The sequence below is a fragment of the Schistocerca gregaria genome, chromosome X (genome assembly GCF_023897955.1).
Source record: "Schistocerca gregaria isolate iqSchGreg1 chromosome X, iqSchGreg1.2, whole genome shotgun sequence".
Taxonomy (NCBI): domain Eukaryota; kingdom Metazoa; phylum Arthropoda; class Insecta; order Orthoptera; family Acrididae; genus Schistocerca; species Schistocerca gregaria.
In genome coordinates this window covers 806106058-806133529 of record NC_064931.1, presented here as the reverse complement: position 1 = coordinate 806133529, position 27472 = coordinate 806106058, and the positions used below count along the sequence as shown (strand labels likewise).

The following is a 27472-nucleotide window of genomic DNA, read 5'->3' as shown; positions in this document are numbered from 1 at the left end:
CCTAAGGACATCACACACATCCATGCCCGAGGCAGGATTCGAACCTGCGACCGTAGCGGTCGCCCGGTTCCAGACTGTAGCGCCTAGAACCGCACGGCCACTTCGGCCGGCACTCCAGTAGTCTCCATGCACACATATTGTCTACTGTCTGACTGTAACAAACTGGATTAAACACTTGTAAATGAAGACACACAGCACCAACTTCAACTCCTTTGCCCACAGCCTTCTGTATTTCGTGAACGAACAGCGTGAACTGTGTTTAAGATGACCGATTATTGTTGTATTAGTATTGGTGTCTTGGAAGAATTGCTTGGTCTCCAAAAAGTCGGCATATTTAAACACAATACAGAGGGGTCCAAAAAAATGTATCCACCTTTTAAAAGTCCATAACTTGCAAACTAATTGACGGAATTGTCTCATTTTTGGTGAAAGTGTAGCTTAAAGTCCAACTTAAAGATATCATTGCAGGTGTTCGAAATGGTCACCATTAACATCCAGACACAAACGATGCCGCCGAACTGCAGCACGAACTACTGACTGCAACGTGTTCAGTTTGATATTTGCACATGAATGTACGATGGATTCTCGAAGTTCATCCAATGTGCGTGGCTTTTGTCGATAAACGACATCCTTTAGTGTTACCCGTCCAGAGGAGTTAGGTCTGGGGAACGTGGTGGATACTCCACAGCACCTCTACGGCCTATCCATCTTCCTGGTCGTCGAGATACGTCCTAACACGATTTTGGTAGTGCGCTGGGGCACCATCTTGTTGAAAGTAAACTCTTCCATCTCCATACAAGTTTCGGATGTCTAACGCTTCTGAAGGTACACCTCACCGGTAACTGTGTCGTCAAAGAAGAATGGCCCAATCAAGCCCCGGTAAGATAGCGCACACTACACATTTACTCCTGGCAAATTCACGGCTTTGTATACATGGACGTTCGGATTTTCAGCTGCCCAGTATATGCAATTGTGGCGATTTACTGCACCATAGAGTTTGAACTGTGCCTCATCAAACCACACAATCATCTCTGCAAGCTCTTCATCGTTGCGCACCATGTTAGTAAACCACTCGCAGTAATCCATTCTACGATCTGGGTCGTCCTCGTTCATTGCGTGTAGCAATCGTGGGATGTAGCACTTCCACTTTGCTGTCTTCAAAATTCGCCGAACACTTGAGCGACTGACTCCAGTTTCACTAGCAGTAACACACGAGGGGAGTTAGCTGGACTTGTTACTGTTACAGGTCGTCCCGATCGTTGTTTGTGTACATCTTTAACACAGCCTTCGGCTTCAAATTTATCTCGAATGCGACGAATCGTTAAACGTGTCTGTGGCTCTGTTTGATACTCATTTCGCCATTGCCGTTGAACCTCATTAATGTTTTCGTACTTAAAATATCACTTCAAAACTGACTTCCTTTCATCGAATGTAAGCCTTGCGCCAGCCGTGTTTACTCGGGTAACTAGGTGCAACTAAGAACAAAACACTGACTATCTGGCGACTGTCATCTGACAAAACAAAACAACGCAATACAACGCTTGTGTGAAGATTGCCGGAACTACAAACTGTTACACTACCAAAGATGAGGCAACTTCGTCAATTAGTTTGCCAGTTATGGACTTTTAAGCAGTGGTTGCATTTTTTTGGATCCCTCTGTATATGTTCCATACTTCTATAACAAATTTAAATGGTAAGTGTGCCTAAAGTTGTCACCATCGCAGAAGCAGAGATGTGGGGTGGGTCATACGATTATGGCAGACTTGTGTGTGTGTGGAGCAAAGGAGATATTCTGGGCAGTCATAAGACACACTCGACTGCGGCAGCTGGTCGGTTGTTTATGAGCCACCTATGTTTCAGAAGTGTCTGGATGGCACAGAGTGATGGTTCTTCGTGCTGAAAAGCAGTTAATTATGGCCAATCGGACGGTACAGTTGACACTGTCCACTGCTATTGCTGGGCAGTTATTTATACGACTCGTCTAAGTTTATGGTGTGGAGTGAAAGTTCTTTCAGGTGGAAGCAGCATAACGGTCACTTATAGTGGCAAGAGTGCTAAGCGTGTTGCCCTTGGTGTAGCCATAGGAGTCTCTGTTGAGCACAGCTGGTGTGTGAAGTGTCGTGTGACGTATGTGGATATACGCTCTTTGCTTCACTCCATACCGATGTATATTATACTGAAGTGGACTCAATATGACTCCATAGCTTCATGGTACATCCCGTTCATTACACATTGGTGGGATTTTATGGATGTATACAAAGCAATGTTTTTACCTATGTCAATGCCGCCTTGTTGGTCTGGAATAGTTACGTAATATATGGTTGTTTCATGAGTACCTATCAGCCTTTGTTCTCACAATGACTATCCTTTTTAAAGACTGAAGTGACCAGTACCTTTCTCCAGTCATGTGGAACATTCCGATAGTAGATAATTACATCTAAAAGACACCAATGCAACAAAATAGAAGAGGTTACTAGACACTATGATTACTTCGAAACGACGTCATGTCATCCAATAGAAACTTGGAAGAACTTGTGCAAATGCAACTGAACAACTGCAATCGCAGACACTCTAAGAAAACAGTCAGGCAGGACTTATATTAAGTTTGACCAACTTCTCTCGATCCAGTATCAACAGAAAAGAGGTTTTTTTTCTATTAAAGGACAATTCGTGTAATCAGAGCACAGCCCAAAATCTAGGCGCGACAGGTCTGCCTGGCTGAAGGGACACATGGCCTCTTTAGGGCCAATGAACGTCAGAAGAGCTTTTAGATGGATCTGTTGCAACACAGCTTCTTCCACTTGGCTGTTGAAAACCTGTGGCCGGGTAGCAGAAAATATCACCATGTTCTGACGCAAAAAAGCCTTAGAGAAGGGATGCAGACAGAAGGTAATTGGGACAAATGTGTTGTATAGCTGCTGCTAATAGATAACAGCTTTGCTAGCTGCGGAACACAAGCTGCATCTAGGTCTGGTGTCATTGAGAGTTGAACTGGTGGACAGCCTGTGGGGGGTTTTCACTTGACCGACTTCCATCGACTTCATGGTGCCTACCTGGGGGTCCATGGTTTGTGTGCGGGCCTAAAAACCTGCTGAGTTGCTGCCTGCCATACGTAGGCACATTTTACTACTGCAGGTGTACCCTGCAGGCCAGTATCGCTGCGTCCTGCGCTGGGGTCCTTGGGTCAACTCTGAGTGCTCGAGGGCTTGCTGCACTGAGTTTCACATCTGCGACAACAGATGTGACCGACTTCTGCAGAGTCTATCATACTGACGTTCCATCCATCTACCTGGGGCCTGATGCTGCACAGCACAGCAGGTGTGTTGACAATGTAACTTTGCCTTAGCTGCTGCCTGCTCTTCAGGGTAACACTGCGCACTGGACGTTAATGAGGCCACTTGCTGAACTAAGCACACTTCCCTGACCGGAACCAACCTGAATCTTGGGGCACTTACTACAATACTATGACTGCTGCAGGTTTCGTGCAAGATAAATGAATATATGTAACTGCTGTTTATATAACTAACTGTTGGACATCCACATGGCTTGATGAACCAACCACTCTTCTAATTGACACTCAACGCCATTGCAAAATTTATCAGGGTACCTAATCTCACCCGCAATCGTGACACCCTGCTACAACTGGAATCAGAAGCTGCTGACTGCTGACAGCTATAGGCAGAAGTGGCCAAGTGGATTGGGGAAAATGTCGGCAGCCATGACATACATAATAAAAAACACAATGGAACGAGTGCTTTTTGTGTTTGTTTTGTCTGTAAGTGTGATAACCGAGCGCCTGGATTATTTGGTGATTCTAGAGCTCAGTTTGTCAAACAAAGTGTGCCCACAGATTTAAGGGAACACTAGGGAGGACTATGCAGGTATGTATCCAGTGAGGTGTACATAACGTTATTCGTTCACAAGTTTTACGTGCCACCAATATTCTGGTATCCCGGCTCAGTGCGTTTGGAGACCTGTCAGACGGTATTGACATCGATGATGGCCGCTAGGTGACACTGCTGCAGCTGCAGGCGCCGTGGTCGTCGATACAAGCGCTCTCTTAAGCCATGCCTCTCCGGCAGTGCTCGTGACCGACCTTTAAAGCCAGCAGCACAGCTGCTCCGTTTATTAGTTGTGATTTCTCTGCATTACGGTACAGATCTCGCTACACATCGTTGCCTTGGTTCTGAATTCACTACGTCTTAGTATTCGATCTTGGTTTGCCCTTTGGACTTGTTATTCTGCCGTTCCATTTCTGTTGTCAGTCGTCTTCTCTTGTTCTCCACCTGTTGTTCTCTAGCAACTCACTGTTGAAGCTCTCGGCCAGTCGGACAGAAATCGCTGGCTCTGAGGTCGTTCTCGGACTTACCCGATTCTGGTTACTATAACTGGCGACGAGGTGAAAGGTTAACGGCGTTCCGTGGATACCAAGCTCGTGCAACTCATTGTACAGCAACAGCAACAGCTCTTCATGCATCAATAGTCACTACAGAAATTCCCGCAGCATTTTTAGCAGCAGCAGCAACAACGGTTCGCCGGCCGGTGTGGCCGTGCGGTTCTAGGCGCTTCTGTCTGGAACCGCGTGACCGCTACGGTCGCAGGTTCGAATCCTGCCTCGGGCATGGATGTGTGTGGTGTCCTTAGGTTAGTTAGGTTTAAGTAGTTCTAAGTTCTAGGCGACTGATGACCACAGATGTTAAGTCCCATAGTGCTCAGAGCCATTTGAGCCAACAGCAGTTCCAACAACAATTTCAACTTTTGTTGGATCGCTTACAGTTTTACGATCCCCAACCCATCTAAACAGTGGTCACTTCCTAGGCAGATTGGCACCCATGCACGTTTCCGCAGTTTAAAGATGTAAAAAAGGTCTGGGATACATATCTGCAGCGATAGAAACAGCACTACATCCCTTTTCAGGTTTCGGATGACGCTCTCCAACGATCGCTCTTCCGTTTGGACTTCCACAGAGAGGTTTTTCCTGTTAAAGAAGTTGTCTCCTCTCTCGAATCTGGTTGCGCTGACGTTCGAAGGAAGGTATTCGTTGCTGTCCATTTACTATTCACAATGAATCCATGTAACCAAAACGTGTCCCTAGGTTCATTAGTACCACAAGCAGACTGGTCAGTCGTACATATCGCGAGCGCCGGATTTGCAAAGGGTTGAGGTGACATTGCCACCTCACTTGTAGAAACCCAGCTACCAAAACTTCATATGTAGATTAACTAATCCAAGATGTTATAATCCACTTGGCTCCAAATCCAGAACTTGATATTACAGCCCTCAAACTGGACAACATTTCCTTAGACGATAATATGAAAATCATATACTCTTTCGAAATCGCATATGCTACAAGTGAGTATATCACATCTGGAACTCAGATGGAGGCGGTCCACCCACAGCCTTAGGGGCGGAATTCTCGTAAGTCCTTTTCCCACCGGCTGCGTAGTGATTCACAATTTCTGACGTCTCCATGGTCTCTGAATAGCCTGTCACGTCCGATCGACGTGAGCAGGGGTGTCTCTTGTCGTGTCCTGACTGCCTGACAGCACATCTGCATGTATGATGTCTTGGTAGCTGGGCTCAGTGCACCCTTTGTGGGAGAGGTGGGCATCTCCACATTATTTGTCTTCATGCATGAACTTGAAGTAGTTGTTTCTCGTGGTGATCCTTCCACCTCTTAGTAGTCTATCACCATGACGATTGTAACCCACGATGTCCACTTCCATGTGGGCACAGAAGCTGCTGTTTCTTTGATCAGTCTCCATATGTGTGCTTGTCTTCATTTCCCAGACTTGGCACTACCCTCCCGTACGTCGGTCGCCTATGGTGACAGTCGGATTCTTCTCCAGGGTGAGTTTACAGTTAACGCTACATAAAAGAGGTCGTCTGGCTGATAACACTATTTGTTGTTGATAGTCACTCAGCTGACAACATTTTTGGTCCTGATACATTCTCACTTTGTGGATTCTCCATCACTGACAAGGTTCAGGTCGCCTTTGACACAGTTTCATTTCAGAAGCTCGACGACCTCTATACCACCTTCGTGTCACTGTTTGAACCTAGTCTAGGATGTACCATGGATTTTCAGGCCCATATCTCCTTACATCCGGATTCTGTGCTCCGTTTCTGCCAAGAGTGACCTCTTCGTGTTACATTAGGGTGGCCGTTAGGAAAGAACTCAACTGCCCCCACACAGCTGGGGTAATTGAACCTGTCAAAACTACTACTTGGGGCACACCCCTGGTGTTGGTCAAGAAACTCAGCTGATATCTCTGGCTATATGGAGATTTTAAATCAATGATCGACGTCCCCATCTCGCATGCAGAGGATCTCCTCATGAAGCTTGCTACAGGTGAACATTGTTCAAAGATAGACCTTGCTGATGCATATTTCCAGATCCCATTGTAGGAGGATGGTAATAAATTATGGCCACCAACATTCCCTTTGGGTTATTTGAATACAGGCACTTGCCCTTTGGGATCTTTTCTGCTCCTGCATTTTTTCAGAGATGCCTGGAATAGTTAACTTTGTCCATTTATGCTTGTACTAACTATCTAGACGACCTAACTGTAATGGGCACTATATGTCAGGACCACCTGTGCAACTTTCGTACTCTCTTTACTACGTTGTGTGATATGTGGCTCAAGTACCACTTACACAAATGTCAGTTTTTTCAAGAGCAAGTGGAATACCTCGGCCAGTTGCTCAACAAAGACACGATCCACAACACTGGCCACAACGTTTCTGCCACTAACCCTCTACCTCGTTCCCAAAACCTACAGGAGGTGCAGGCTTTTCTGGGAAAGGTAAACTACTATTCTAAGTTCCTTCCACAGGAAGCCCATATTATGCATGTGCTCAACCAGATGAGAAAGAAGGGGTTCAGTACAGATGGTCAGCTGCCTGTGAATATGCTTTGACGCAGCTGAAGCACCTGCTACGTTCAGCACCCTGCCTTGTACCATTTACTGTATCGTGTCCATTGCTTTTGGCCAAGGATGCTTTTCCCTATGCCAATGGGGCAGTACTGGTGCAAAGGAACGATGATAGTATGGAGCAGCCAACTGCTTAAGCATCGAAGACGCTGACACCTGCTCAAAGGAACAACTCACAGATCGAGAAAGAAGCTTTGGTGAGCATCTTTTCCATTAATAATTTCCACTTACCTTTCTGGGACCAAGTAGAGGAAATCGCCTGTTTTCACATGAATGAGGAGCGATGGGTTTCTCATTAGGCTACTTACATCGCTGTAAACGTTCTGCGACCCCACCTTGCAGCGTGTCACACACCAACTGCTCCATGAGTGGCGCACCTCTTTTTCAAAGTCTGCCGATTACAAAGTCTGGATCTGGCCTCTCCCATCGTTCATCTGCCGTCGCTGATGTTCTCTTGCTTGATGCAGAGGCAAACACTCACCATGTCGTCGTCCCATATATTCTGCGAACCCATGTTCTGTACCTCCTTCATAGTGGGCATTGGGTTATCTCATGGATGAAGATCCTTGCGAGGTGCCATGTCTACTCGCCAGGACTGAACAAAGATGTGGAGGTCATGGTGTGCAACTGTTGTGCTTTTAGCCAGCAGCAAGCAGCTCCGCCCCAGCCTTTCACCACCTCGCCTACCCTCCATCACCCGTAGGATCACATTCATCTGGACTTTGCTGGTCCCTTTCTGGGATCTATGTGGGTCTTTGTCACGGACACTTATTCGAACTACTAATACTTGATCAGCATGGAGTCCACCACCGCTGACGCCACTGTCACTGCTCTCATCCTTATTCACACCACTGAAGGCTTCCCCACACCATCGTTTCATATAATGGGCCACAATTCTTAATGGTGGCTTTCGCACAATTTTGCATCTCCGCTGGCATCAAGCACCCATTTAGTTTGCCATTTCACCCCTCCTTCAATGGCGAAGCAGAGCACATGGACTGTATGCTTAAGCAACCAATGTTGAAAGCAGTGGATACTTCCCCCACCATGGCTGCACTCACTGTTTGTCAGCACCTACCAGTCCACACCTGTCCATGACCATAGCTCAGCAGAGATGGCAGCCACATACTCTTCTTCACCTCCTGGCCCCTCAGCTGGCAGAACTGCAGACCCAGCCTGCCATTCATTTTCTGTTGGCTGCAGCTGTGTAGTCTCATTCATGTGTAGCAGAATCCTTATGGGTTTCAGCTACGGTAGTCGCCGCCCACAGGCAGCACCTTATGATGGGGAATACTTCAAGGGATTTGGAGTGCTGGCACACCAACCAGCTCCATCTGCACCGACCAACTGTCCCACTGCCACTGTCTTGATAAGTCTTGGAATGCCCACCTTTGCTGCTCCCATGCCTGACATGGTAAAACTTAGTTTCTCGCTCCCCAGCGGTGGTTTCCAGTGATGAAGCCATAGAGCTGGAAGTAGGGCAACCTCTGCCCTTTGAAGACCCGCTGGATGGTATGGACATCGAAAACGGCCGTTAGACAGCACTGCTGCAATTTTGGCGCTGCAGTCGCCACACCTGTGCGGCCAGCCTATCAGGGCTTATGGCCGTCCTTTAAGGCCGACTCTGAACAACGACCTCGTATCACTAGCAGTCCAGATGACAGGCATCTTATCCGCATGACGGTAACGGATCATGCAGCCACGTCTCGATCCATGAGTCAAAAGATGGAGACGTTTGCATGACAACAACCATCTGCACGAACAGTTCGACGACGTTTGCAGCAGCATGCACTATCAGCTTGGAGACCATGGCTGCGGTTACCCTTGAAGCTGCATCATAGACAGGAGCGCCTGCGATGGTGTACTCAACGACGAAACTGGATGCACGAATGGCAAAACGTCATTTTTTCGGATGAATCCAGGTTCTGTTTACAGCATCATGATGGTCGCATCCGTGTTTGACGACATCGCAGTGAACGCACATTGGAAGCGTGTATTCGTCATCGCCATACTGGGTTATCATCGGCGTGGTGGTATGGGGTGCCATTGGTTACACGTCTCGGTCACCTCTTGTTCACATTGACGGCACTTTGACCAGTGGACGTTACATTTGAGATGTGTTACGACCCGTGGCTCTACCCTTCATTCGATCCCTGCGAAACCTTACATTTCAGCAGGATAATGCACGACCGTATGTTGCAGGTCCTGTACGGGCCTTTCTGGATACAGAAAATGTTCGACTGCTGCCCTGGCCAGCACATTCTCCAGATCTCTCACCAACTGAAAACGTCTGGTCAATGGTGGCCGAGCAACTGGCTCGTCACAATACGCCAGTCACTACTCTTGATGAACTGTGGTATCGTGTTGAAGCTGCATGGGCAGATGTACCTGTACACGCCATCCAAGCTCTGTTTAACTCAGTGTCCAGACGTATCAAGGCCGTTATAACGGACAGAGGTGGTTGTTCTGGGTACTGATTTCTTAGGATCTAAGCACCCAAATTGCGTGAAAATGTAAACACAGGTCAGTTCTAGTATAATATATTTGTCCAATAAATACCCGTTTATCATCTGCATTTCTTCGTGGTGTAGCAATTTTAATGACCAGTAGTGTACTTTCCTGAAGCAACTGCAGAATGCAGCAATGTACATTTTTGGAAGGCCAGAGAAAAATATCACCCCGTGGAGATTGGTTTGCGTCTCATTGCGTGGTACTACATCAACTGACAGCTCTGAAGTTGAAACACAGGGGTTGGGGAAAAATATGGAAATGTAGAGGGGAAACGAATGCTTCAACATAAATGTAGATGCTAGCCAAACCTGCAGGTTGCAACGGTAAGTCGTGATCAGAACAGTGTTCTGCGTAGTTTTGAATACATATTGGTGGAACTAATTGAATTCGAATGTGGGTAAATTGGGGATGCTCTTACGGTGGGGGCTTCATGAAGGGAGCCGAAGTGTTTGATGTTTTAAGAGGCACCGCACCGAAAATTTATACTTCATACAGGGAAAGCAGAAAAAAACATCATTCGGTAAATCACAACTCGGACGAAGGTGTGTATTGAGTGATTGTTATTGACGGTTATTGAAGAGGACTGTGCCGAAAAACACAACAGGACAGGTGCAAAATTCACTGCAGAACTGAATGTCGCGTATCAGCACTAAAACAACAGGAAGGGAGCCCTATAAGCCGGGAATTGCAGCGCAGGCTGGAATTCCAAAACTACTCATCAGTGATGCCATTGCACATAATAGGAAAACATGGTGCTGTAGTCATAAACTTGGCCAGTGGAGCAATGAAGAATGTCATTTCGTCAGGTCGGTCATGTTTCAAATTATTTCCACCTTCTGCCCCAGATTTACTTCCCAAGAGTGAAACATGTCGGGAATTCGGTAATGATTTTTGCAGCCGTATCGTGGTATTCCATGGGTCACGTAGTTACTCTTCAAGTTCTCATTGCTGCCAAGGATTATGTGACTATTTTGGATGACCTGGTCCATCTCATGGTACAATGTGTGTTTTCGAATGGTCATTCTGTGTTCCAAGACGACTGCTTCCCTTTTTACACACATCTCTTTTGTCGCAGCTGCCATGGCCCCAACAATCACCATATCTCAATATTATTGAGCCTTTGTGGACTGCTTTGGAGAGAAGGGTGCAAGATCGCTACTACCTTCATCGTCATTCCTGAGATTGCCATTATTTTGCAGGAAGAATGGCGTAAGATCCCCTTGAAAACCATATAGGACTGACATGCCATACATTCCTAGAGGACTGGAACGAGATTGGAATGCCAACTGGTTTCCTGTATCTTTTAGGCATGGTAATGGGTTATGTTTCCGGTGTTTCCATTTGTCTGTCTACCCCAGTACGTACGGTATGTGTCAGAACATACAGAGTGGTTATAATTTAACCATCGCTGCTTTAGAGGGCTCCCATGAAAAACTAATAATCGAAGGACCGTGAAACTTTGTTGAAACATTTATAAGGACATAGAGATGAGAAATAGCGAATAAACCATCGAAAGAAACATATTTTATTTTCCACATGAAAGCAAAACATTTGTTTCTTGTGCACCATGTTTAAGTTCAAGGTCACGATCGTTGCTCAGTGTGACGGCGATTTGCATCCAGGATAGCCTAGTGCGCTAGAGATACCATTTGACAACTGTTGGCAGCGCTTTTCGAACGGTGGACCATGGGGTGTTCAGCTGTCGCCGTATTCCCTTAATGAATCGATACTCGCGAAAAGGAGCAGTACTATTGTTCTTATCTTGATAAAACGGCTTTACGACTAAAGCCCTGCTCACCCTGTGCAGACCCATGTTGACTGTGACTGTAGCCTAATTCACTTTGATACTTGTGTTTCAAACCTTCGTCGCCGTACCAGTAATATCGCCTAACGGCAAGTCATGACACTAACACTACTAACAATGCAAATCCTGCATGCACAATCTGAACACCATTCCTATAGAGTTGGGTACCCATTCGGTAAATAGTCTTCCGCCTACACTGGCTAGGTAGTGAAAGTTTAATCATATTCACCATAGTATATCTTCAATGGCCATTCTTTTCAAATATTAATCAAAACTGCGGGTCAGAAAAATTAATTCACATTATGTGCATAGTGCCAGAGCAGACTTTCACAGTTAATTTAATTTGTAGTTATACCCTATAGGTACAGTTTAAAATAACTTGCACTCTCTGTTCAACAACATATAAGCATAAACAGGATAGGACAATGCTGGAACGACATAAAGTCTGCTTTGATTCTAGACATACTGCTGTATATTATGTTAAATTTTATTATTTGTTTGCGACTTTGGTCCGGCATAAATTTATATATTTTACGTTCAGGTAGGACATTACTGAAGAAGTAAGACGAAATTACATTATTCTTGGTTTGGAATACACTGTGTTTACTGTTTGAAAGTATTTCAGATTGTGTAACTGTGCTGCATTGGAACTCAAATTCTGGCACTTTTCGAAACTAAAGTGAAAGTTTGAGTCAGTCTGTGAGGTGCACATGGTTCAGTATGATGGGAACTGCTCAGAAAACTAAGGTGCCTAGAGTGAAGTCTCATTTTAGCACACAGTTTGGTCATAATGGATAAAAATAATTGAAATTTATAATTCCAGGGATAGCTGAGCAAAACATTTCCAGCTAGGGTTAATTGTACAGATAACAATACACTTATTTCTTATTAACACAATTCTTTCTTTATTTTTGAGAAATTATTCACTTGATACATACATCTTACATTTCATATTTTTGTATGTTTTATCTCATGACTAAATATGATATCCCAACTAGTAGAAGTTTAATTTTATTTGGAATGATATTTTCATGAAACTTAGTTGCAGTGTTGTTGAAGATACAGCACTGTGTAGCAGCCTGCACTACTACAGGATAATAATTATTCCAGAATTCAAAACCTTTGTAGTCAATGTTCGTTCCATCACTCATGTTAAAGAAACGATCGAGAATCATCACACCAGGTTTTTCTTCAGTAAAAGCTTCCCACTTAATGTTGAGCGTATTTTGTATAGGATTAGAATTCTTTGCAAAATTTGTCCAGAGGTTCATTACTACATCAGATATTTTACGATCACCACCATACCACACTATTGAAGATGCAAGGTTGGGCCAGTATGGCATTCCCCATACGAAAGGAAGATCAAATCTGTGTGGTACCTTAACCCACTCTTTAATTGGCACCAAACTGTGTTTTGGTTTATAATCAAATCTGTAGAAATATGTTGATCCTACTTTGCTGAGTTTTAATGCTTGTAAATATGCACCTGCTCCATAGTTTCTTTCAGTCATTAAATCCATGTATCGATCTCTTAGAAGTGTTGTGTCTGAGGTTTGTGGATATGGTCTGTAAAAAAATGAAACAGACTCAATTATGTATTGGTCATTTATTACACAGGTCTCATTGTTGTTACTTTCACTTGATTCCTGCTGAACCATATCTGATAGGAATGAATAAAACCGTTCTTGAGTTAAACCCTTATCCATTTCTTCAATATCTGAATGAAGCAGTGCATCTTCCATGTTGGTGTATCCAGTCATAAAGTCAACCTGAAAAGGTTATTGTACACTTTAGCATATCATTTGTGAATTCATAAGTCATTATTACTAAAGTTTCTACATTTATGATGATGTGCAAAATAGTATGATTTCTTCAATTTCAGACGTGTGTCACTTAGTTCATTATAGCATTACTTCATCTCATAAATTATAATGAAGTGATTTATATAACAGTGTCTCTAAGGAAATCACTGACAGTAACATAATTATATTAGCTTCAGAATACTGTGTGCCATAGTATCATAACAGAAGTGAAACCATTATATGACTACCAAAAATTCTCAGCAGTATCAATGTTAGAATGTATCAGACAGACCTATGTTCTGAGATGCACAACTGGTAGTATTTAAGTCATTGTATAATTGGATATGAGATTTACATCCATACTATCGGTAGAAGGTACTGATACTAAATACTGTGGTAGAAGTATGAGGCCCAGTTGAATGGTTTGATCCTAGACACATAAAAACATATCTTACTTAAAAGTTTTTCATTTTCATCAGGATCTTGCTAATCTTCAATGCTGTTTAACCAGACTTAATCCTGTGCTTAGGGGGCACACTTGGAGGTCATCGAGATAAAAACATACTTTTATAAGATATCGAACCTTGCACAGGAAAATCGGACTCTAATCTAGTGAGAGTTGTTGAGGGAAGTAAACTTCCACAGGAATTTGTGCGAGTCCAACGATATTCAACAGAAAAACTATCTGCTTTAATGAGCTATTTCTTTTAGTTCATTGAAAAGTATGTGTTGTTATTCCTTCTCTCTCTCTGTTTCTCCCTCTTTATCTCTGGTTGTGTGTGTGTGTGTGTGTGTGTGTGTGTGTGTGTGTGTGTGTGTGTGTGTGTGTTAGAGAGAGAGAGAGAGAGAGAGAGAGAGAGAGGAGGGGAGGGGGGGCAGGAGGACAGGATAACCAGTCATGAGCGTTGTGCTGGCACCACAAGTAAATGATAGCGATAAACCCGCCTCCTGAAGATTCTGCATTTGTATTTTTTCTGATGACGTCATAATTCACCCTGAAACCCACAATTGCAAAATGAAAATGTTTGAAAGGTCTGTTATAAATTGTATAACTCTCCACGAGAAAGATCTCACTTTAAAGTGACAGGCTACCAATATTTCTGTGTTATGGAACTAACCTCTCAAATGGTCCTCGTCATATGACAGTATACGATTTGAATATTACTGGCAGTGGATAACACTTGAGAGTGTGTGCGTTGGAGGTCTGATGTTATATTTAACATTTAGTTTTACGATTCATGTGTTTTTTGTTTCAGAATATGATAAAAGTCTGAAATTATAATCTTTATCACGATATATGGAAATCTTGATTTTAAATTTACAATCTTTCGCGGAAATATGTAAATACCTGTTTAAATTGTCCATCTTCAAGAAGTTCCTTTGGTTCCTTTGGCAAGAAGGCTGTACTTGCATTTGCATCTGCATCGACCACTGGCCCCCACTGAAACAAACTGGCATGTGCAGCAAGTGGTGACGTCGGGGCATTTCTTAAGCACGGCAGTAGGTCTGAATGGGAAGCAGACCGGCAGGCGAATCTCTCTGCCAGAGATTCCAGGACCTCCTGTGTTTTACTCCTTGTTACCGCCGTCGGCACTAAGGCATTTCCACTCATAGCAATTGCACGTGCGAATTTCCCAGAAGACAGTGGAGAGATTGTGTGAAGTCCTACGCTTATTCCTCCAGCACCGTGGCCAAAGATGCACACATCGCTTGCAGATCCACCAAATGCCGATATTTTTCCTTTCACCCAGTCGAGGGCTGCAACTTGATCGTGAAGACCATAATTCCCTGGTGACAGTCCGTTGCCGAGTGCCAAGAAGCCGAAGATGTTCAGACGATACGCTGCAGTTACAATTATCACCTGTAGGAAGAAATTACCTAATTAGACATGGATATAGAGTGTATAAGCAAAAAATTTCGCTCCAGTATCATCTTATGTAAGAAACAAGTATTACATAAAACAGGGGAGATGTGGTGGTGGCGAGCTACATTATTTCAAAAATTAAATCAAAGTGTACTTCATAAGACGTGAGGCTATTAGTTATCGGTAATTTGAAGTTAATTTGTTGACTGGGAAGCGCAAAATTAATAATAAGTATTTTTAAGCAGTATACCCTTAGGTTTATTAAATCTTACAAACTGCTACAAAACGTTTTAGAAATAGCATCAAAGGCTGGAACTACTGTATCTTGTGTGTTTATGAACTTTCTTCAGACAGCAAGCACTTATTTTTAACATATTCAGTTTCAGTTATATGGCAACGGCCTTGCCGCAGTGGATACACCGGTACCCGTGAGATCACCAAAGTTAAGCGCCATCGGGCGTGGTCGGCACTTGGATGGATGACCATCCAGGCCGCCATGCGCTGTTGCCATTTTTCGGGGTGCACTCAGCCTTGTGATGCTAATTGAGGAGCTACTCGACCGAATAGAAGCGGCTTCGGGTAAGAATACCATCAACGACCGGGAGAGCGGTATGCTGACACCAAGCCCCTCCTATCCGCAACCTCCACTGAGGATGACACGGCGGTCGGATGGTCTCGGTAGGCCACTTGTGGCCTAAAGACGGAGCGTTGTTGTTGTTGTAGTTTCAGTTATACGGTTGGTCATAAACTGTTAGTTCTTCGTTACTGTAGCCTAAACTCCTAAAAAGTCACAATACATAACTGGCAATGAGATGTCAGTAAGAATTTCAGATTCAGTTTTAATATTATTGTGACTTAGGAAATAGATATTTGAATCTGTATAATGTACATACGAGAAAGGAAGATTAGGGATTAACGTTACGCCGACGACGAGATCATCAGAGCCGAATAACAACGGGGACTGGGGGAGGATTGGGAATGAAGTAAGTCGTCCCCTTGCAAAGGAATGACACCGACATTTGCCTTAAGCCAGGGTTTTCCAAACTGTGTTCCACAGAACACTGGTGTTCAACGGGAAGTGAATAGGTGCTATCAACAACATGGCGGTGTTTCTGACATTTTGACGATACTAATTATTTTTAAAATTTTATTTCGAGTTCTGTGTCATTACTTACGATTTAAAACTGCAGTAATCACTAAATAAAATAAAATTTTTAGTAACCTTCAAAATAAACAAGGTATCCCGTCAGCGTACCAGAATTCTCAGGGTGTTCCGCCAGAGGAAAAGTTTCGGAACCCCTGTGTCAAGCGATTTGGGTAAATCACGGAAAATGTAAGTCTGGATGTTCTCCATAATTAGAGTGTAGTGTCTTACCATTGAACAATCTCGCTCTGTAAGATGCTTGTATGACTCATCAAACTGCAGTTTTGATTGTTCAGAGGTGATTACATACATATAAAGGTGAGGAGCCTGGAAGGCCTTCAGCAGTAAGAACAATAAAAGTATCGATCCCAGTACGTTGTCCTCGATGGTGAGTGTTCATCGGAGGTGAGGGTATCATCTGGAGTGCCCCAGGGAAGTGTGGTAGGTCCACTGTTGTTTTCTATCTACATAAATGATCTTCTGGATAGAGTGGATAGCAATGTGCGGCTGTTTGCTGATGATGCTGTGGTGTACGGGAAGGTGTCGTTGTTGAGTGACTGCAGGAGGATACAAGATGACTTGGACAGGATTTGTGATTGGTGTAAAGAATGGCAGCTAACTCTAAATATAGATAAATGTAAATTAATGCAGGTGAATAGGAAAAAGAATCCCGTAAGGTTTGAATACTTCATTAGTAGTGTAGCGCTTTACACAGTCACGTTGATTAAATATTTGGGCGTAACATTGCACAGCGATATTACGTGGGACAAGCATGTAATGGCAGTTGTGGGGAAGATGGATAGTCGTCTTCGGTTCATTGGTAGAATTATGGGAAGATGTGATTCATCTGTAAAGGAGACAGTTTATAAAACACTAATACGACCTATTCTTGAGTACTGCTCGAGCGTTTGGAATCCCTATCAGGTCGGATTGAGGGAGGACATTTCAGGCTTACTGCAGTACAATTTTACTGCCGCCAACTTACATTTCGCGGAAAGACCACAAAGATAAGATAAGAGAGATTAGGGCTCATACAGAGGAATATAGGCAGTCATTTTTCCCTCGTTCTGTTTCGGAGTGGAACTGGGAGAGAAGATGCTAGTTGTGGTACGAGGTACCCTCCACCACGCACCGTATGGTGGATTGTGAAGTATGTATGTAGATGTAGATAACACATTTTGGCATCAGACAACATCTATGAGTTACATGACATGTATTCACAGTTGCGAATATGGACAACCGTGAGTTGTATAATGGAATGACGACAATGAAATTTTGTGTGGGACCGGGACTCGAAACCGGATTTCCCACTTATAGCGAGCGGTCACTTTACCATTAGGCTATCGAAAGAAGACTCACGTCCATACACAAACTTCCATATGTCATCTACCATGTGTCTATAAACTTTACTCGTACATCCATTATATATATCCCTGTACAGGGGAGTCATTTTATTTGAAAGTCGGTTTCCCAGTGTCGGCGGATAAATACGATACTGCAGTGCCTGCGTTATTCCAAATTACGATGCAATGTTTCTTCGGACATGCATGCGTATCATTTCCTGTAACATTTTTTTTGTTAAAAATAAATTCATTCCGGTTTGCTTTATCCATGACTTCCTGTGTTTAATTGATGGCTTTCTTCCAAACTTCAGAGTTGACTTTCATAACAGATTCGCTGCTGAGTGTCTCAACTGCAAGCAGCATAATTTTTTAAATGTTTATGACAATGTAGCCATATATTTGGGTGAAGTGGTGGTTATAAGATTGCAACCTGATGACTATATGCTTATATCGTTTTGCAAGCTTGTCGATTTCATATATGTGGAACTTCGGATTTTGTAGAGATGTGAACTCCATAAGCTCAAACTTTTTAAATCTCTTATATACTTTGTCATTTCTATGCTGAAGCCCATCATGTCCTCCTTTTGCTTTGCCACAGTAGGCATGTTGTCAACAACAGAATGGTTGGTGTCATCAGTAGTGGGTTGAAGCACTTTGGCCACACTGAGTGGCCGCGCAGTTAGAGGTGCCATATCACTGATTGCGCGGTCCCTCTCGCCGGAGGTTCGAGTCCTCCCTCGGGCATGGGTGTGTGTGTGTTGTTCTTAGCATAAGTTAGTTTAAGTAGTGTGTTAGTCTAGGGACCAATGACCTCAGCAGTTTGGTCCCTTAGGAATTCACACACATTTGAACATTAGGAGCACTTCGTTTATGCAGGTTGCATACCTTCAGTGGCAAATCATCCCCCTCCTCCAATAATATATTGTTATGCTAATTGATTTTCACACCTTACAGATGCCTACTGTTTGTAATTGATTACGACTTCTGGAGACAATTCATCTTACTGAGAAGCCACCAATCTCCCCCTCCTTCTCTTCCCCCTTCCCCTTCCCCACTGCTCAGGAAAAGAGCATTTCACGGCCCTCCCCTCCAGAGTTTAGTTCTGAGCCACCTTTACCTCCTGCAAAATGATCCAACCCTCCCTTCACCTCTCCCATCACCATCCACAACTTACCAACAACCAATCCCCTCCCCTCACTTGTAAAATGGTGGGGAAAAGATTCAGTCTGTGCTGAGCTGCTAGAGAGGAAGAATCTCACGACATGACATTCAAATGAATAACAATTATGTTGCTGAGAATATACTGTTTATTTACAAACTTCCATTAATATATTCTCTGTTTTATCGGTTTGTGAAGGACAGGATGTCTGACCCTGCCCCCTTCATCCATCTGTGAACTGGCAGGAGAAAGGCTGGAGAGGAAGGTGCTGTCTTTATTTTTGGCAGGAAATGTGCTCAATTCACTGGATGTTGTGTTGGACAGATAGGAGTTTAATATGTGTGTTACGCATAAGCATACAGCTGAGGATTGTGTCCATAGCTTCCTACATGAGGAATGGAAGGAGGTGGTAAACGACAAGTGCAGGGGCAATACTTTTCAGCAAATAATGGTGATGCAGCAATATGGGTTGACGATGCATTTCACATCTCATGTGGTCTATTGCCAGTGCTGTAGCTGTGTGTGTTTACAGAAATGAGCAGTCAGTCCACGAAAAACATCGGAGAAATGGTCATACAACGAAACAAGATATCGCGAGAAAAACATCACTGAAACTGCCCTAATCACACAATCCAACAAGTCGCCTATTTCTCGAAAAACGGTTTGTAATGTCTTGATCGTAACGGTACATTACGAAAAAAACTACACAAAAAAAATTTTGAAGAGGAAGGAAGCGCTTATTCTTGGTGGGAAATAGTCAATTTTCTCTACCAAATCAAATTAATTGTCAAACAATTTACAGGAGTCAAATAGATCGCTTTAAACACTCACCACCATTTTATGAGGATTCCTCTTTGTCATCAAGCATATTTTCAACGTCTGAGAACCATATATACATTTTGCAAATCAAGTAATTAAATATCTCACACAAAGAGATCATAGCACTAAACAAATCCAAGACCGTCTATGTACCGACGTTTGAGAACACAAGAACCCTCCTCCATGTGCTATCCATAGTCCATGAACCACCGAGCATAAGCACTGACTGTCCGCTACTGGTGCTGCCGACTGGCATACTGGTCAGTTCAGTATTAAGCCGCCTAGAGGACACCACAAGTGCCGCCGCTCATTCAGCCAGCTACCGCAGGGCGGCGGCTCCCTTTGAGCTCACATTCCAGCGGCCACAGAAATGAGTATCCTTTGATATTCGATATTAGGGAAACCATGTATGACCTCTCTCAAGTTGTTACTTCCTGTTGTAACACCTGCGCCGGCCGAAGTGACCGAGCAGTTCTAGGCGCTACAGTTTAGAACCGCACAACCGCTACGGTCGCAGGTTCGAATCCTGCCTCGGGAATGGATGTGTGTGGTGTTCTTATGTTAGTTAGGTTTAAGTAGTTCTAAGTTCTAGGGGACTGATGACCTCAGCAGTCAAGTCCCATAGTGCTCCGAGCCATTTGAATCAACCATTTGAACACCTGCACCTGAGACCTGTACGCCAAGGTGATTCCCTCCCCCCTCCAGTTCCCCCATCACCCTCTTCTCAACTGACAAGAAAAAGGCTCAGTCTGTTCTAACCTACTTCAGAGCAAGGATGCACGGTATTTATTTAATTTTTTTTTTTTGCTCTATTGTCCTACAATGCACCCACAGTCCACGACCCTCCCTCCCACTCCCAATTTCAGCCGCCCCTGTCATCCCACGTGTGAGAGTATATGTTTACCTTGCTGTGTGCCCCAGTCCACAATACCATTCGAAATTGGAGGGAAAGTGTTACACAGCCTCTGCCAGGCCTACAACTGTGGCGGTTCTCGGGCATGTACGAGGGTCAGTCAAAAAGTAATGCCTCCTATTTTTTTTCTATGTTTAATTGTCAGGAAATTTAAATGCAATTACATAGGTTGAAAACCACAACATTGAGGATCATTTTGTCATTTTTCAATGTAATCTCCGCCCATCTCTACAGTTTTGGTCCATCTTTGAACAAGGGCATGTATCCCAGCACGGTAAAAATCACAGCTCTGCTTCCTAAGCCATTGACGCACGGATGTTTTGACGGCCTCCTCATCTTCAAAATGAATCCCACGATGAGCTTCTTTTAGTGGCCCGAACAGATGGAAGTCTGATGGTGCCAGATCAGGGCTGTATGGGGGATGAGGCAAAACTTCCCATCCAATTTTGACAATCTCGTCAGAGGTGTGACGACTGGTGTGTGGTCTTGCATTGTCATGCAAAAGAAGAACATCTGCCATTGATTTTGTTGGGCGAACTCGCTGAAGACATGCTTTAAGTTTTTTGAGGGTTGTGACGTATTGAACAGAATTTATTGTGCATCCCTGCTCCAAAAAATCAACCAGAATCACACCCTCTGTATCCCAGAAAACTGTTGCCATAACTTTCCCTGCCGATCGCACAGTTTTGAATTTTTTCTTCCTCGGCAGGCTTGTGTGACGCCACTCCATTGACTGCCTCTTTGATTCGGGTTCAAAAAAATGCACCCATGTTTCGTCCCCGGTCACAATTTTTTTCAGAAACTCATCTCCCTCCAAACGGAAGCGCTGCAAGTGTTGGGAGGCTATTGTTTTCCTTGCCTCTTTATTCTGATCGGTTAACATTCTTGGAACCCACCGTGCACAAACTTTTGAGTACCCCAATTGTTTAATAATCGTGATCACACTGCCTTTACTAAGAGAAATAATGCGACACACTTCATCTGCAGTCACCCGACGGTCACCACGAATGATGTCATCAACTTGCTGAATGTTGTGTGGAGTCACTGCACTCACCGGCCTGCCGCTCCGCTTTTCGTCAGTCAACGGTGTTTGCCCTTCAGCTTCCTTACAACGACGAACCCATCGTCTAACAGTGCTGACATCCACTGTCACAACACCATACACCTTCTTCAGTCTTTCATGAATGCGTATGGGCGTTTCACCTTCTGCATTCAAGAATTCAATCACACAACGCTGTCTCAAACGAACATCGATGTCGGCCATCTTACAAACTTCTGCTGTGCTGCCACCTGTTGACACAGAAAGTTACTACTGCAGTGGATTGCAGAAGAAGGTTTGAGGAATGGTGCCAAATTCAAATTGTTCACTTAACTTAATTTTTTTAACTAGAAAAAAATGGGAGGCATTGCTTTTTGACCGACCCTCGTATGTGCTTGCACGAGAAAGAATCACAACGTGCCGAGTTATTATTGACGGTGATAATCTATGGAAGCCTTACACAACTCATGCCGGTCCTTCCACTATTTGCTCCAGGGGGCTACCTTGATGTATAGGGTTCAACTGAGCTAGTTCACACAGGGCGTTCGAAACTGGTTGGCATGCAGCATTGTGCCTTCATCAACTGGTACCGGTCTTTGAGTAGGTGAAGTGGTAAATTTATTTATTTTAGAGGGTGTTATCCTACAGCGCCTGCCTCCAGCCTCGGACATACATTTACCCAGCAGGTCTCTCTTCAACACGCTATAGCGAAAAACTATAAGGTGATAAAATAAGAACCTCATAAACCAAAGAAAACATCGATTTTTTGTAAGACATGCAAAACGTGGTGTTGCTGTATGCCCTACACCACACTACCACTCGTCAAACACACTGCTTTCGAGGGTGTATCCTAAAGCTGTCTCCACATACTAGCGCCTCCTACCACCCCCGCCCCGCCTCCATCGTACGTGTATTAACCCAACATACATCTCTTGTACATGTCTACCATGCGTAAGATCGATAACACATCAAAAACTTCCGATATTTTATCGTGAAAGTTACAGAAAGTACTTTCTATTTAGGAAAAACAAACTGAGGAAAAGTAATAACTCTTTTGGTTCAAACACTAAGCTCCAAAAGCTCTAATTTATAAGCTATTGCGTGATGGAAACTTTCAGTCGAACAGTCGCATCTTAAGTCAAGCTAGCTCTTATACGTGACCAGCTATTAAAAAGCACCATCTCTATAATAATAAAGCACGAGAACAAATACACCCGATTACTATCAGTTTGATGGACAAATTGATATAGTTTGAGAGCTATCCTCATCTTCAGAATTAGTATCTGTGGAAGTCTTGTAAAACAATTGTCATGCAAGTGGGTATTACATGCATTTCAGATACATGAAATGTCAATACATAACAGTGTCTTTTATGCTTATCAGAAAAAATGTCATTTTTACATTAGACAGCGAGCTACAATGTGCATCGAGCTCTCTGTTCATTATTTTGTAACCTCCAACGATGTAAAAATTTGAAATGTATTAGCTGCATATCTGTCCTCTATTTCGAAGCGCCTTTGTTAAACCTATACGCTGAAGATCCTGAGAAAAACACTTGACGGTCTCGTGTAACAGATCCTCAGTGTTTGGCCAGCCCTCCTGCCAATGTTATCTTCGAATTAATTTGGAACTGACGAGAAGGAGGAGGGCGCTACATCCGCTACATGCGACACCTCGTGATGGAACAGAGCGAGCTGAGTTCCGCAAAATCAATACATTCCGATATTTTGATTTCAGAAAGAGCATAACACATGTTCTAAACTTGCACACCGACTAACGCTAGTGATATAGACTGGTATTCTCATTCCAATACTATGACTGCCATTCTGCGTAGACTGTTCTGTACCAATCCTATGCATGGCATCCATCTATGTATACTTTATCTCTCTATATGAGTGCATGCTGAAGAGGTAAGCACTCCTTTTTGCTGCATACCAGTTTTCTGAAACATTTGAGGGTGTTATGGTGATATAAGAGATGGTTAAGAAGAGGAAGGAACTATGGTTTCATCATGATGTATCTCCAGACGGTTGGAGTTTCAAATATTTTACGTTCATCACTTCCGCTATCTATTCTGGAGTATTGTTCTAGTGTTTGGAGTTTATGCCAAGAGTGTTTTGGAATGAGAGGAATGATTGTAGTACGTAAACACAGAGTCCTAAGGCTACACAGTTTTGCACTAAACACACTATAGTGTTAATGCCGAGTGGTTTTTCGACATATTAGTTGTGTGGAATGCAACGTTCTGCAGCCAATGCAGGAAACATATTTCAGACACCTGATATGTATTCACCCTACAAGTTCTGTATCCCACTAACTATGGTGAGATACTTTAAGATGATAAAACTACTGTCTTTTACACCAAAAACATAGATTCTTTGTGATACGTGCACTATATACCTTTCCAGAGGTCTATAGCGCCCACTGTTCATGTCCGATTGCAGTTCGAAATTATACTACGCAAGCATCAATCCTGTGAAATGATCGTCAGCAATGGAAAACACATGAAACAACGACTTCTTATGAGGAAACAGCAGCAGTGTTTGATATGCGAAATTACACACCATGCTACACCAGCGCCATGAGCAGATACAGTCTTCCCCACACTCACAACAACTGTCAAAAAAATGTGTACACAGAGTTTGCAGTACGTCAGCTGCCGGCCTGCGGCGTAATCCACAAATGTCCATTCATTCCGCTCGCGCTCAAGACCATCGTCTGTAATACACAACGCCATGCCACAAGCGAAGCCGACGAGTCTGTCAGTTTACCTTGCTGTATCGAGTCTTCTTTCTCTCTATCATCATACTTAATGCAATTATTGATAACCATCCATCGGACGTCAAGCTTTAAAGAATTTTTCAGACCTTCTATATTCTTTACGATTCCAAATTAGCATATGATGTTTGATGCTATCAATACGTCTCATGATCGCAGTGGCCGATTCTAGTCGCGAGTCCAAACAGAAACCTGATGAACAGTATTACATTTCTTATAGGCCAGCCAGCTGTGAGACGTATCCATTCTCTTAATAATTAAGTCCCTTCAGCGTAGGAGTTAAGTGTCTCACCAACTCAGTAACACAACTGTGCCGCCTCTAACGTCGTGAAATGATCTGCAGGACAACATGGAACAAGTGTCAGTACAGTTGTAAGTGAGTAGTTGAATTTACACGCTCAACCTATGCAAATATAAACCACTACCATTAAAACGACACAGAAAACCTATGCAATTAATAGTCATCTAATCTTACACAAGGTGTAGTGGCATTATCCACATAGACCTGTCTCGCTCTAACCACATTGGCTTACGTGTGGTACCATTACATTTCGGAGCGATATCTAGATGCTAGGAGGTAGTAAAAATATCAATACGATCCATATGACGCTAGTTGAAACCACTCCATTACTACTCTGTTACAAGCCACAGGAGCCCTCAAGTCCGTTATACTAAAATACTGAGAAAATGTCACTGAACAGTCTCGCTGGTGTCGCTGGTGTTCTGGTTCACCGTGTATACATCAAGGTTTACCGAACGAACCGCATTTCAGCAAAGAGATAGACACGGCGCAGAACTACATTTGCAGTCCAGTGAGAACAAGTAGCAGCAACACCGATGAGTGGCCGATATTAGCTTAATACACAGTATTCCTTCGTCTGAGCACTTTATAAAGTTGATGAGATATGTATCCAATCCATCACATCTCCCATATTTTACAAAGACAAAAAATAACTCAAGTTAACCAGAATCACTCTCTCGGTATTGCTACTGACTTTCAGTCAGAATGATGATCAACTTATTCAGCCTTAAAATCCGCAGTGGGCTGTTCTGTTGCTAGCTGCACAACATATAATATTTTCATCCTTTTTTTTAAGCTGTCCCAGGTGGAGCTTTATAAACAGACTTTTCATGCGTCTTATAAAGTAGCAAACATACTCGAATCTTTCATTTATGGTAAGTACCCCAACGTATAGCAACCTACAAGTGCTATTAACAGGTATCTTATATCCTCCAGTTCCACCCAGGCTTCTCCATACACGATATTTTAAAGCAATATGTGAGCTTTGCCTGTACATCTGCAATAGCCTCTTCTTATATTCATCTTTTTTGGCAGTTTTTTCACTAAATACCAACGTTTTTGTTTCTCGATTTTGACCTTATCATTTTGTTGTTTTCTTTTGCGTGCGCTTAAGGATCAAATGGCTTTGAGCACTATGGGACTTAACTGCTGAGGTCATTAGTCCCCTAGAACTTAGAACTACTTAAACCTACCTAACCTAAGGACATCACACACATCCATGACCGAGGCAGGATTCGAACCTGCGACCGTAGTGGTAGCGCGGTTCCAGACTGTAGCGCCTAGAACCGCTCGGCCGCTCTTGCCGGTTGTACTCAAGGGGAGGACAATTTGTTTAATGAGGAATGGTTTAAGTCTGCTCGACAGAATGGTTCTTTTTCTTAAGACGGCGGTATAACATTGTTTGTGGGTACCAGTCCTAATTTGGCGATATCTATATTAGATGGTATCGTGGAGAAAAACGTCCTAGAATGACAAAATATGTTTCTCCTGCTTTCATGCAACACTTATATCGTCTTTGTTGGAGCCACTGTTAAGAATTTTTACGTACTTTACAGGTAAAGGGTTAAAATTGCATACATGCAGAACAAAGTTAATCAGCTCTTCTGACTCAGGTGATGATTTGAATGCTTGCACAGATAGCATTCCTTGTAACCACCACAGCTAGAAGTCATAGTTGCTGGTCCTGTACTACTTCCATAGTACACTTTTATGCAGGTATCGCAGGAGGTGACCGAGCTATTGCACACTATCAAAGTATTACTTACAAAGAAACTAGAACGAAGTCATTTTCTAAGTAGGAAAACTGATGTTCTATCTATTAGGAAACTCGTGGATTTTATAAGTCTTTTAAGTCGGAAATATACACATCATCAACTACATTTTCCGTGTCGACTGTGCTTAGTATTAGTAGTGCTGGTTTTGACGAATCCTGCCCTGCTCCACTGCCAAACATAGTGGTGGAAAACGTGTATTTTCGATTGAGACATCGGCTGGGGAGATATCAAAGCAATTTGGCTACATTATAGATCAGAGGTGGGTGGGTACAAGACCTGAATACAAGTGTTCATCAGCTTTTTCTTCTTCATTTACTGTATACGTCACAGGATCTGACTGGGAGGGGGACTTTGTCTACTGGCTTCGGTCTCGGGTTTTTCGCTGACAAGGCGATAAAATAGTGGAAGTTTTTGATGTGTTATCGTTCTTACACATGGTAGACATGTAGAGATGTGTGCTGGGTTAATACGTGTATGATGGAGGCGGGGCGGGGGTGGTAGGAGGCGCTAGTATGTGGAGACAACTTTAGGATACACCCTCGAAAGCAGTGTGTTTGACGAGTGGTAGTGCGGTGTAGGGCATACAGCAACACCACGTTTTGCATGTCTTACAAAGAATAGATGTTTTCTATGGTGTATGAGGTTATTATTTTATCACCGAGCGAGGTGGCGCAGTGGTCAGCACACTGGACTCGCATTCGGGAGGACGACGGTTCGATCCCGCGTCTGGACATCGTGATTTAGGTTTTCCGTGATTTCCCTAAATCGCTCCTGGCAAATGCCGGGATGGTTCCTTTGGAAGGGAACGGCCGACTTCCTTTCCTAATCCGATGAGACCGATGCCGATGAACTCGCTGTTTGGACTCTTCCCCCAAGAAACCCAACCCAACCCTCTTATTTTATCACCTTATAGTTTTTCGCTATAGTGTGTTGGAGAGAGACCTGCTGGGTAAATGTATGTCCGACGCTGGAGGCAGGCGCTGTAGGATAATACCCTCTAAAATAAATAAAGTCACCACTTCACCTACCCACAGACCGGTACCAGTTGATGAAGGCACAATGCTGCATTCATACCAATTTAGAACGCCCTCTGTGAACTAGCTGAGTTGAACCATATACACCAAGGTGAGCCCCCTTGGGCAAACAGTGGAAGGACCGACATGTGTTGTGGAAGGCTCCCATAGATCATTACCGTCCATAATAACTTGGCACATTGTGAGTCTTTGTCGTGCAAGCACATACCTGTCCGAGAACCGCCACAGCTGTAGGCTTGGGAGCGGCCATA

The 27472-nt window shown here is 43.6% G+C and overlaps 1 protein-coding gene across 1 annotated transcript in view; it reads right to left on the bottom strand.

Annotated features, from left to right (window-relative positions):
- Positions 1–12131: 12131 nt before the first annotated feature.
- The window catches only part of LOC126298602 (cocaine esterase), a 129195-nt gene continuing 113854 nt past the window's right edge, over positions 12132–27472 (bottom strand). Inside the window, exons 3-4 of the mRNA XM_049990002.1 lie at positions 14401–14913; positions 12132–13019 (exon numbers count right to left, since the gene is read on the bottom strand). Of these exons, the coding sequence (XP_049845959.1) occupies positions 12216–13019; positions 14401–14913 (1317 nt within the window). The 3' untranslated portion in view covers positions 12132–12215. The remainder of the gene's footprint in view (positions 13020–14400; positions 14914–27472) is intronic.